General features: G+C 31.2%; 1 protein-coding gene across 1 annotated transcript in view; it reads right to left on the reverse strand.

The window, feature by feature from the left end:
- spg11 (SPG11 vesicle trafficking associated, spatacsin) overlaps positions 1–14,001 on the reverse strand; it is an 81,692-nt gene that overhangs the window by 27,538 nt on the left and 40,153 nt on the right. Inside the window, exons 18-24 of the mRNA XM_073831839.1 lie at positions 12,983–13,128; positions 12,722–12,874; positions 6,039–6,105; positions 5,798–5,963; positions 4,981–5,192; positions 4,794–4,902; positions 3,769–3,928 (exon numbers count right to left, since the gene is read on the reverse strand). Of these exons, the coding sequence (XP_073687940.1) occupies positions 3,769–3,928; positions 4,794–4,902; positions 4,981–5,192; positions 5,798–5,963; positions 6,039–6,105; positions 12,722–12,874; positions 12,983–13,128 (1,013 nt within the window). The remainder of the gene's footprint in view (positions 1–3,768; positions 3,929–4,793; positions 4,903–4,980; positions 5,193–5,797; positions 5,964–6,038; positions 6,106–12,721; positions 12,875–12,982; positions 13,129–14,001) is intronic.

Here is a 14,001-nt window from a genome sequence, read left to right on the forward strand (position 1 = left end):
TATATAGTGCAACAGTCAGGTTGCGAATGTGATGTAAATGTAAAGAAAAAAAGGAAAAAAAATAATAACCAGTCAATGTAACTTCGGGTCATTTAATTTTCTACTTACAAAGAAACAAAGAGAAATGAGAAATGGTTTGATTTTGTTTAAGCTCTACATCCTGTATAGGCGAAAGAGCTTCAACTCTGTCATTTGGTCATACAAGTAAGATACCAAGAATAACGAACCGTTACAAAATGTTTTGTAAAATAAAGGAAAATTCCAGTTTCTGCCATCTCTGTGTTATAGTTTAACCATGGAATTGAAACTGTGGTTATAAAAAACAATACGTACTACACTTTTTCTATAATAAAACCATGGTACATTTGTATTTGTGTATACTTTTATTCTTTTTTTTTTATAACTATACTGCCTTAATGGTTTGATGTTTCTTACTGTTTAATAATAAAAAGAAATCAGAAAAAAAGATTTGAGATATACGCTTCGAAGTTCTGATCTAAATCAATTATTTTGCAAACCTGCTCCAAAGTCCTGATCTAAATCAACCGATTTGTGAATCTGCTCCGAAGTTCCGAACTGAATCAAAAGATTTACAAACCTGCTCTGAAGTCCTGTTTTAAATCAATTGATTTGTGAATCTGCTCCGAAGTTCCGAACTGAATCAAAAGATTTACAAACCTGCTCCGAAGTTCTGATCTAAATCAATTGATTCGTGAATCTGCTCCGAAGTTCCGAACTGAATCAAAAGATTCACAAACCTGCTCCAAAGTCCTGATCTAAATCAATTGATTCGTGAATCTGCTCCGAAGTTCCAAACTGAATCAAAAGATTCACAAACCCGCTCCGAAGTTTTGATCTAAATCAATTGATTCGTGAATCTGCTCCGAAGTTCCAAACTGAATCAAAAGATTCACAAACCTGCTCTGAAGTCGTTTTAAATCAACCGATTTGTGAATCTGCTCCGAAGTTCCGAACTGAATCAAAAGATTCACAAACCCGCTCCGAAGTTTTGATCTAAATCAATTGATTTGTGAATCTGCTCCGAAGTTCCAAACTGAATAAAAAGATTCACAAACCTGCTCTGAAGTCCTGTTTTAAATCAACCGATTTGTGAATCTGCTCCGAAGTTCCAAACTGAATCAAAAGATTCACAAACCCGCTCTGAAGTCCTGTTTTAAATCAATTGATTTGTGAATCTGCTCCGAAGTTCCGAACTGAATCAAAAGATTCACAAACCTGCTCCGAAGTCCTGTTTTAAATCAACCGATTTGTGAATCTGCTCCAAAGTTCCAAACTGAATCAAAAGATTCACAAACCCGCTCCGAAGTTTTGATCTAAATCAATTGATTTGTGAATCTGCTCCGAAGTTCCAAACTGAATAAAAAGATTCACAAACCTGCTCTGAAGTCCTGTTTTAAATCAACCGATTTGTGAATCTGCTCCGAAGTTCAGAACTGAATCAAAAGATTCACAAACCCGCTCCGAAGTTCTGATCTAAATAAATTTATTCGTGAATCTGCTCCGAAGTTCCGAACTGAATCAAAAGATTCACAAACCCGCTCCAAAGTCCGGTTTTAAATCAAACGATTTGTGAATCTGCTCCGAAGTTCCGAACTGAATCAAAAGATTCACAAACCTGCTCTGAAGTCCTGTTTTAAATCAACCGATTTGTGAATCTGCTCCGAAGTTCAGAACTGAATCAAAAGATTCACAAACCCGCTCCAAAGTCCTGTTTTAAATAAACCGATTTGTGAATCTGCTCCAAAGTTCCGAACTGAATCAAAAGATTTACAAACCTGCTCCGAAGTTCTGATCTAAATCAATTGATTCGTGAATCTGCTCCGAAGTTCCGAACTGAATCAAAAGATTCACAAACCCGCTCCGAAGTTTTGATCTAAATCAATTGATTTGTGAATCTGCTCCGAAGTTCCGAACTGAATCAAAAGATTTACAAACCTGCTCCGAAGTTCTGATCTAAATCAATTGATTCGTGAATCTGCTCCGAAGTTCCAAACTGAATCAAAAGATTCACAAACCCGCTCCGAAGTTTTGATCTAAATCAATTGATTTGTGAATCTGCTCCGAAGTTCCGAACTGAATCAAAAGATTCACAAACCCGCTCCGAAGTTTTGATCTAAATCAATTGATTCGTGAATCTGCTCCGAAGTTCCAAACTGAATCAAAAGATTCACAAACCCGCTCCGAAGTTTTGATCTAAATCAATTGATTTGTGAATCTGCTCCGAAGTTCCAAACTGAATCAAAAGATTCACAAACCCGCTCCGAAGTTTTGATCTAAATCAATTGATTTGTGAATCTGCTCCGAAGTTCCAAACTGAATCAAAAGATTCACAAACCCGCTCCGAAGTTTTGATCTAAATCAATTGATTTGTGAATCTGCTCCGAAGTTCCGAACTGAATCAAAAGATTCACAAACCCGCTCCAAAGTCCTGATCTAAATCAACTGATTTGTGAATCTGCTCCGAAGTTCCAAACTGAATCAAAAGATTCACAAACCCGCTCTGAAGTCCTGTTTTAAATCAATTGATTTGTGAATCTGCTCCGAAGTTCCGAACTGAATCAAAAGATTCACAAACCCGCTCCAAAGTCCTGTTTTAAATAAACCGATTTGTGAATCTGCTCCGAAGTTCCGAACTGAATCAAAAGATTTACAAACCTGCTCCAAAGTTCCGATCTAAATCAATTGATTTGTGAATCTGCTCCGAAGTTCCGAACTGAATCAAAAGATTCACAAACCTGCTCCAAAGTTCCGATCTAAATCAATTGATCTGTGAATCTGCTCCGAAGTTCCGAACTGAATCAAAAGATTCACAACCCTGCTCCAAAGTCCTGATCTAAATCAATTGATTCGTGAATCTGCTCCGAAGTTCCAAACTGAATCAAAAGATTCACAAACCTGCTCTGAAGTCCTGTTTTAAATCAACCGATTTGTGAATCTGCTCTGAAGTTCCAAACTGAATTAAAAGATTCACAAACACGCTCCGAAGTTCCGATCTAAATCAATTGATTCGTGAATCTGCTCCGAAGTTCCGAACTGAATCAAAAGATTCCCAAACCTGCTCCGAAGTCCTGATCGAAATCAATTGATTCGTGAATCTGCTCCGAAGTTCCGAACTTAAAAGATTCACAAACATGCTTCGAAGTTCCAATCTGAAACAAAAGATTCACAAACCCGCTACAAAGTTCCGATCTGAAACAACTGATTCGCGAACCTGCAACAAAGTTCTGATCTGAATCAAAGGATTCACAAACCTACTCCGAAGTCCCGATCTAAACCAACTGATTTGTGAACCCGCTTTGAAGTTCCAATCTAAATCAAATATTCACAAACCTGCTCCGAAGTTTGAATCAACTGATTTGTGAACCCGCTCTGAAGTTCCTATCTAAATCACACGATTCATGATATGCGCTCTGAGGTTCCGATCTGAATCAAATGATTTGCAATACGTGATCCAAAGGCCAGATCTGAAACAAATGATTTGCGAACCCGCTTCGAAGTTCTGGTCTAAATCAAATGATTCACAATACACACTCTGAAATCCTATCTGAATCAAATGAGTCACGATACGCAATCCAAAGTCTCAGTCTGAAACAAATGATTTGCGAACCCGCTCCAAATCCCGTTCTGAGTCAAATAATTTGCAAACCCGATCCGAAGTTCCGATCTGAATCATTAAAGAATGTGTCAATTTAAAATTTTTATTTTTAAAATAAAAAAAATAATAAAAAGATGTAAAAAGACCCATACCTGTTGGAGCGGGTAATTGTGCAGCTGTACAAACAACAGGAAGTTGAGCCACTGTCCGTCACGAGCGCAGTCCTGTGGGTAGGCGGGGCTTAGAGGAAGGGCGTGCAGGTGACAGAACTGGACAGGAAGTGCCCACTCCTGTGCCGCCTCGTACGACGAGCTAACATGAACACACAGAACCACTGTTAAATAAAACTAAAAGGATTAAAAATCATTCATGAGTCATTTTCGTTAGTTTAAATGACTGAAGTAAGATAAAACAAATATTAGATGAAATACAAAAAATTTAATTAATTTGAGTTTAAAGTACTAAAACTGAACACCAAGAATAAACGTAAAAAAAAAATAATAAGAAGAATGGCAAAAATTCATCAAATTAACCAAATTAATAAATAAAAACTAAAAATCTAAAAATAAATGCTGATTCAAAATACTACTAAATACTATAATAGAATATAAAAAAATACTAAAATAAAATAAACACTGATTAAAGACTCTATAATGATGAATACATTAATTAAATTAAATTGAATAATTAAATCATTTTAAGGAAAATCATTCATAAAACAACTAAATATCACATTGTGCGACAACTTAATATCCAATTGAAAATTTTAATTTGCATTTTCAACAATGATTCTGGTGCAAAATCTGCAGATTTGTGAAAATGTGAAGAAAATTAAAATAATATTACTTCCAGACAATTTTTTTTAATTAATTTCAAATCAATCTTTTGTTCTGTTAAGTTACATAAAATTAAATTAAAAATTTAACTATTAATTAACTAACAAAAAATAATCTTAAAAAAAATTCAATATTTTAATAGAGTAAAAAGTTTTTTTTACTCTCATTAAAAGTTTGTTATTTTTTTTCCATATTGTAATAATATTTTTAAAATTTTTATAAATAAATTGAAATATATAATAAAAAAAACACACACACACATTTTACTCATTAAATTTTTTTCTCCCCTGAATTTTAATTAAAAAAAAAAAAAATGCAGTGTTTTGGTGCAGAACACTGACCGACTGATGGCTTTCTTCTCCAGAACGTCTCTGACGGCCGTCTCCAGATGAACCAGCAGCTCCTGAGCGCTTTGTTTCTCACCGCTGACCAACTTAGTGGCCTTTTCCACTGCAACAGAAACCGAGAAATCAGTGAAAGCTCTTCAAACAAAACCCACCATGTGACTGAGTTTAGTGTTGATGATACCGAGGGCCTGCCGGAGTGAAGCTGCATCTCTGTGGTCCTCACAGGTCTGAGTCCAGAGTCTGAGGATGAGGTTGAGGGCGCGGAGATCCACTCTTAGTTTGAGGCTGCAAACACCCAGCAGCTCACAGAAACACACACAAGCTGCTGACACACACGCACTGCTGAAGTTCAACAGGCCTAAGGAGTACGCCTGATCCACAGCCAGAGACACCCTGATATCAGAGAGAGAAAATTACACCGCAATATTATACACACATATATTTTTCTTTGTAATTTGTGACTCTGGACCACAAAACTGGAGATGTATACATCATATGAAAGCTCAATAAATAAGCTTTCTATTGATATATGGTTGTTAGGATAGGACACTATTTGGCCGAGATACATCTATTTGAAAATCTGGAATCTGAGGGTGCATAAAAATCAAAATACTGAGAAAATCACCTTTAAAGTTGTCCAAATTAAGTTCTTAACAATGCATATTACTAATCAAAAATTACATTTTGATATATTTATAGTAGGAATTTTACAAAAAATCTTCATGGAACATGATCTTTACTTAATTTCCTAATGATTTTTGACATAAAAGAAAAATCAATAATTTTGACCCATACAATGTAATTTTGGCTATTGCTACAAATATACCCCTGCGACTTAAGACTGGTTTTGTGGTCCAGGGTCACATATATGTGTGTTTAAAAATGTAAAAACACATATACATATATATATATATAGAAAGAGAGAGAGAGAGAGAGAGAGAGAGAGAGAGAGAGAGAGAGAGAGAGAGAGAGAGAGAGAGAGAGAGAGAGACACTCACTGTAGCTTGACGTTGCTGCAGTTGACGAGATGCTGCGTGAGAAAAACCCCGTATGCGAACGCCGGCCTGCCGTGACTCAGGTAATACAGGAAGTCCAGATTCTCGATGACGGCGAACTTACTGACAAGCTGAGAGCTGGAGAAATGCGGCGGCTCGCTGGACGCTTCTGGAAAACAGTGAATAAAGTGAATAAAGTCTCAAGTCTCAACAATTTTCCCACAATAAAGTTTAAAGCTCCTACCGCTGCTGCCCACGGCGTTGGCCGACTGCCATCCGAACAGTTTGGAGGGATCCAATGGATGCAAAGACTGCAGATGGAAAAGCACACAATGCATTAAACTCCTGGGGGGGGGGTTGGCTTTCTGTCGTCCAGAACGTCCCATAAAAATCTGCATCTTTACACAGGTCTTTAAACCTTGTCTGCTTTATGATATGTAAATGCTTTTGCATTGTTGTCTGATTTTATTGTAAATAAATAACAATCTTTTGGTTTGAGACCATCCAGATCCAAAGAAAAAGAGATAATCAAGTTAGATTCTATTTCTTTTTTTTAGTTTCTTTATTTATTAAAATGTAGCATGTTTTTTATATATTAACTGTATACATTTTGCAAACTTTTGCAACTAATTTCTAGAATGAATTAATTTTTTGTGTATCTATACTTTCTGTAATTATTAACATTTAAAAAAAAGCGTGTTGATACTTAAATATCTATTTAATTCTTTTTTTTTCACATATATTTTTATTAGGGATGGGAAGATTCCCCGATTCACTCGGTGCATCGGTTTAAAACGTTAACGATGCGATGCATCGGTTTAAAAAGTGCGCATCGGATACAAATTGGCATTTGTATCGCGATGCATCGTTTCTAACATATCTGCATCGGTAAATCCCGATTTATTTCTTTATAATTATTAGTAGACATACAATACTTTTATTATTTAGAAAGTGGAAGATATTGTTAGATTGTTTTCTCCCCTCTGAACTGTTTCGCAAGCACGTCTCCCTTCACTGCTGCGTGAATGACGTAGACTATCACAACACTACAGAGACCGGGGCGTGACCAGAAAGTCACATAGAGCAGGGATTCTCAACCGGTCTCCCGAGAGATGGCTTAAAATTAATTTAAATTTTATCCTAAAATGGTTAAAGCACGGCCTCTTTCGTGTTCTGTGATTGATTGCTTTGGACTCGGCGCAGCAAGCCTCATCGCATACAGACTGAACGGCGGCTCAAAACTTTCAACCGCGGCACGCAAACATCATCAGAGACCTGCAAGGGACTGATTTTTTTTTGTCCCGCTCCTGCAGAAATGTATGTTATTTTGTCCCACTCCCACCAGCAAAAGCCTACATAAAAGTAACCTATACCCCCGCGGAAAAACGGGTGTCTACTTCATCTCTTGACTGCATATGAACAAACCCTCGCACTAATGTGAAAATAAAGACGATCAGAGTAATAGTAACAATGACACTCTTGCATATCGGATTCTAGGTATGCATAAGTCCGCTGTTGATTCATGAACTAGTCATACTTTTGGGGCTCTGATCCATAGTATTTTTGTGTGAAATTTCAAAATATTTGCATAGTTGTCAAAATGAATGTCTTGTGAGTGTTTTATAATGAATGCTCACCCATAGAGGTGGATCTTGTGAGGGTCAGTGGTGTTTATGCACATATGAGCACCAGCATCAACAGATATAGTATGTATTTGCTGTATTTTTCATTTGTATGTTCATTTTATGATGGATACAAACAGTAGATATTCGGTCAGTCCAGTTCAAATGGACAGGTTTAGTGAGTGGTATTTTGGCATCTCCCTGTTGTTCTGTTTGGCAGGTTCACTTACTTTAGAAAAAGTACTCTGTAGTTGTTTAGAATGTCTGAATTAAAGAATTCAGGAGCTTTAAATCTGTCTAATATATAAATAAATAAATAAATAATTAATTAATATATTATATATAATATAATATAATATAATATAATATATATATATATATACTCAAAAAGTCTTGGTTTTACTTGGTTAATAAATAATCAAACTGATTCACTGGCACTGCATCCTCTTTCACATCATCACATAAACTTGATCTAATTAGTTAGTGCTGAATTATCGCATCGTATCGTGATATGGGTGTGAATCGTATCGTATTGCATCGCAATATGTCACAAATGTATCGTTAATATATCGGATCGGATACTTTGTATCGAGATGCGTATCGGATCGGCATTATACCTTAGATGCCCAACCCTAATTTTTATGTATTAATTCTATGAACATTTGGTTGTTTTTTTGAAAATTAATTTCAAGAATTAATTAATTTCCACTACATTTATTATAGGGTCTATACATATGCACTCTATAAATTATTAACTTTTTAAATATTTATTAATAGTTATTTATATTATTTTATTAATTTTGTTATTTTTACATATAATTTTATATTATTTTCCACTATATTTATTACTATATTTTCATATAGTGTGCATAATAAAATTAATACTTATTAACACTTAATTCATTTTATAAACATCTGACGTTTTTATGGAAATTAATTTCAAGAATTAATTAATTTCCACTATATTTATTATAAAGTTTATACATGTGCACTCCATAAATTATTAATGTTTTTTTAAATATTTATTAATACTTAAATATTTTATTTAATTAATTAATATACAATTCCTTTTTCATATACTTTTATATTATTTTCCACTATATTTATTATAATGTGCAAATATGCAATCTATATAATTGTAAAATAGTTTTTATTAAAATTAAGCATTTTTTAATATATTAACTATCCATTTTTGTAAACTGTAAACTAAAATGAATAAATTTTATGTGTATCTATACGTTCTGTAAATTATTAACATTTAAAAAAAACATTTTGTTACTTAAATATCTATTTAATTAATTTTACATATTTTTCACATATTATATATATATATATAAATATAAATTAATGCTATGAACATTTGGTTGTTTTTTTGAAAATGAATTACAATAATTTATTCATTTCCACTTTATTTATTATAGGGTCTATCAATGTGCACTCTATAAAGTGTAAAAAAAAAAAGAAAGAATACTTATTAACACTTAATATATTAATTTTATTTAAATAATTTACATACATTTTTATATATTAATTCTGTTTTTTTTTTCTGAAAATTAATTTTAATAATTAATTAATTTCCACTATATTTACTATAGGGTCTACTCTATACATATAATTATCTTTTTAAATACTTATTAAAATGTATATATTTTATTGAATTAATTTATATAATTTTTTTTACATATACTTTTATATTATTATAGTGTGCATACGTGCATTTTTTATATACTTATTAATACTTAATTAATTTACAGTTTTATATATTAATTTTATAAATATTTGGTTATTTTTCTGGAATAAAAATTATTAATTTCCTCTATATGACTATCAATACATTCTATAAATAATTAATATTTATATTTAATTAATGTTATAGAATTGTTCACATATATTTTTTATTTATTAATTCTATAATTTTTTTTTTTTTTCTGGAATAAAAATAATTTCCTCTACATGAATATCAATACATTCTATAAATAATTAATATTGATAATTATTTAATGTTATAGAATTGTTCACATATTTATTTATTAATTCTATAAACATTTGGTTATTTATCTGGAATAAAAATTATTCATTTCATCTACATGACTATCACTAAATTATTTAAATAATTAATATTGATAGCTAATTATTTAATAAATTTTATAGAATTGTTCACATATATTTTTTATATATTATTTCAATAAATGTTAGTTTTTTTTTTCTGGAAATAAATTAATGAAAATAAATGAACTCCAAATAAATTTCCGTATAGTGTCTATACATATATGCACTTTTTAAAATTAGTAAATATTTTAAATTCTTTTAAAAATATATTTATATATTTTATTTAATTAATGTATTTGGTTATTTTTGCAAATAAATAAATAAAAAATGATGTGTGTGTGTGTATATATATATATATATATATATATATATATATAAACGTGGTTATTTTCCAGAAAAACCCATTTCAAAAATGTATTAATTTTTATCTATTACATTTATTTTTTATTTTATAAATTACAATTTGCTAAAAATCTATGGATACTTTAATATATTTTAAATTGATTTGATAGAATTGTTCACATTTATTTTTATATATCAATTCTATAAATGTTTGGTTATTTTCCAGGAAATTCTTTTCAAGAATAAATGAAAATTAATGAATTATCAATATATCTATAATTTACAATTTATAATATATTAGTTTAATTATTTTCACTATATTTAATATAGTGTGCACATAAAATGTAACATTTAAAAAATATTTTTTACTTTGATCTTATTTCACTAATTTATATAATTATATATATTAATTCTATAAATATTGGGTTATTTTTTAGTACACTCGTTTCAAGAATGTTTTACTTTCTTCTATTTTTATTATAATATATGCATGTATGCAGATGAATGTAAGGCTTTATTTTATATAATTATATACTAATTTCTAATTATTTTCAGAAAATAACAAGTAATAAAGTTACTTGCATCAGATTTAAGTCTTGCCAAAAATAGGTTCACATGAACTAACAATAAGAGGTTGTACTTCTCAAACAGAAGCACTGTGAGAAACACTAAAGCTGTTTTCAGAACAGTGGAGATGAGTATCTGTTTCCAAAAAATGCCTTACAACACCTGCAAAGCATTAATTTCAGGATGAAGTGTGTTGCTATCCGAAAGTAATGAGCTGAGAATGAATTACACCTGCGGCGAGCGGCGCGCTGCAGGCGGTAAAAACACACAGATGGACTCACATATGCTTTCAGAGGGGTGTGATGATTTCCTCTGGCTTTCAGATTACCTTCAGCGTCCATTAAAACACAAAAGGCTGCTGTCAGCCGTAATTACAGTCTGAACATAGAAACCCAGGCGTCTGGTTTAATGAAAATTAACTTCAGGCTTAGCAGAAACACTTCAGAGCAGGTTGCGGCTTGATTGCCTGAACGAAACTAATAATAGTGTTTCTGAGCACTTTAACAGCACAAAGATGTCATTATGATGAAAGCACTTCTGCAGACAATTAACTTTCAGCGTTTAACGCCTAAATAAAGGTCATGAGATATTAATGAAATATGAGATTGAATTCTTGGAAATTCATTAATTTATTTACACTTCATATTATATAATATATCATTTTATTTTATGTATAGTAATTTTATATACATTTGGCTATATCTTTATATATCTATACATAAAATAAATTATACAATATCACAAGAATATGTAATGTTTAAATATTATAAGAAATATAAAAAATACAATTAAATAATAGAAATATAAAATAATTTAATTAATTTAAAAAGGAAAAAAATATATATAGAATTTAACGTATTCTTTTAAAATATATTTTATATTTAATAGAATTTTTATATATTATTTGAATCATCATTATCACATATTTTATATATATATATATATATATATATACACACACATTTTATATATATATATATATATATACACACACAGTAAATTAAACAATATTATAAGAATATGTAATGTATAAATATTATAAGAAATATATAAAAAATAATAAATAATATAAGTACAAATCAATTAAATTAATTAAAAAAGTAAATAATATATACAATTTAAACTTAATTTTTTTTAAACAGATTTGATACAACTTGATATTCGATTACAGTTTTTATATATTATTTATTATCTATTTTATATATATATATAAATAACCTAATAAACTGATTTAACAACTGAAATTTGAGTTTGCATAAATGATCATGGTACCACCTCCTATGCCAAGAAAAACACTACATGTTTTTCTATATATTCTATAAATTAATAATTTATTTTCTCTTTAATATTTATTTAATCACTTACATTATTCACCTTTTTAAAATTTATTAATGTGTATATAATTAATATATAAAAGTATTTGAAAATAATTATTTAATAAACTACATATGTGACCCTGGACCACAAAACCAGTCTTAAGTCGCTGGGGTATATTTGTAGCAATAGCCAAAAATACATTGCATGGGTCAAAATTATTGATTTTTCTTTTATGCCAAAAATCATTAGGAAATTAAGTAAAGATCATGTTCCATGAAGATATTTTGTAAAATTCCTACTATAAATGTATCAAAATGTAATTTTTGATTAGTAATATGCATTGTTAAGAACTTAATTTGGACAACTTTAAAGGTGATTTTCTCAGTATTTTGATTTTTATGCCCCCTCAGATTCCTGATTTTCAAATAGATGTATCTCGGACAAAATGTTGTCTTATCCTAACAAACCATACATCAATTGAAAGCTTATTTATTGAGCTTTCATATTATGTGTACATCTCAGTTTTGTAAAATTTAACCTTAAGACTGGTTTTGTGGTCCAGGGTCACATATGTATTTGGCTATTTTACTGGAAGCTATTTTTAATAATTAATTTTAATTAAGAAATATTTTCCACTATATTTAATATAATGTGCAAATACGCACTTTATAAGATTTTTTCAATATTTATTTTATTGTTTAAATTTATATATATTTTATATATTGTTAATATATTATACATATTTAATTACATTAAAAATATTATATATATATATATGTATATAGAGAGAGTTTATATATTCTAAATATATTCAATTACATAAAAAAAATAATAACAATATATAAACTAAAAACAAAAACAATATTTACAAAATAAATCATACATTTTTTTTTCTGGGAAAAAATATTCAATTTAATATTAAGTTTTTTATATTTTGATTACAATATTTAATAAATTAATTTCCAGAAAAATAACCAAATATACTGTGATCTAATGATTGAAGTGTGAGTTGGTACAAGTGAAGCATTACCTGCATGAGGTGGTAGAGAGAAATATCGCAGCGTGGGCCGCTCTGAGGGAACAGGGCCGTTCTGAGTTTGGGATACGCGCTCAGGGCCATTCGCAGCAGCTGAGGGTCGACTCTGCTCAGAGGGTCCTGACCGCGCTCACCCTCTCGCACCGCCTGCAAACACCACAAACGATGTGATGTGGAGAAGAAACGGTCTTTTTAAGAGTGAAACCTGCACTTATGAAAGTGTTGGTCAGAAGCAGAAAGGATGTTTGGTTTGACCTGGTCGATGCCGCCCGGTCTGAACATGATGGTGGACAGGGCAAGCAGACTGTGACCCTCCAGCAACATGCTGCTGATGCTCGCCTGACTGCCGGGGAGAAGAACCTGCGCCGCCGTCAGACTGGCCTCAAACACCCGCTCTGGGTCTGAAAGACAAAATGCAGCAGTTATCAAGCTCATTCCTTAACTAAACAAAGTTTCCAATGAGAAATTAAAAACCTTAGTTTATGTACCTACAATACTGTCCCAAAATATATAAAAATATATATATATTTTTTGGTAATTATTGTAAACACTTTTTTTTATTATAGTGTGTGTGTGTGTGTGTGTGTGTGTGTGTGTGTGTGTGTGTGTGTGTATATATATATATATCATAGGTCGCGTTAACTGAAAATTGTCCGTCATTGACGGAATTTTTGTTGCAATGACGGAATAATCTGAAGGCCGTCGGTCACTTTGACAGATTACACAGAGGGTGATCTAGTGTAATTATTAGCTGTAATTCCCACCCCTGTCCAGTTGGTGGCGAGTGCGCTCTAGTGTGGCGTTTGATTAGGCACAGGCGCAGTAGTACGAAGAAGCTACAACGATCTATCATGCCACATTAAAGAGCGCCAAAACGGTATTTATCGCTTGAATTTCCTAATGAAATTGAATTCGAAATTTGAGACTTTGTTTCATTGCGATTTATTGGATGAGAGGCGCACTATACTTGTTAGTCATCGACTGAAAACAGCATAGACCAAAAAATCTTCTGGGATTTACTGATCAATATTGCTCATTAAAATGAGAATATATTAAGATCGATGTCGCTGCGGGGGTGGGGTGTTAAACATGAAAAGTTAAGCAGTGTCATCAGTTCTCTTCAACATATTAAAAATGAAAACGTGAACAAAAATAAATGCAATTAAATGTGTTATAATTAAAATATGAAAATTACAATGACGGGTGATAAGGAATTATGACGGAATTTTTATGACCCTGTCCGTAATGGGCAATGTAACAGTCTAACGCAACCT

Source organism: Garra rufa, chromosome 25 (assembly GCF_049309525.1).
Source record: "Garra rufa chromosome 25, GarRuf1.0, whole genome shotgun sequence".
NCBI classification, from domain to species: Eukaryota; Metazoa; Chordata; class Actinopteri; order Cypriniformes; family Cyprinidae; genus Garra; species Garra rufa.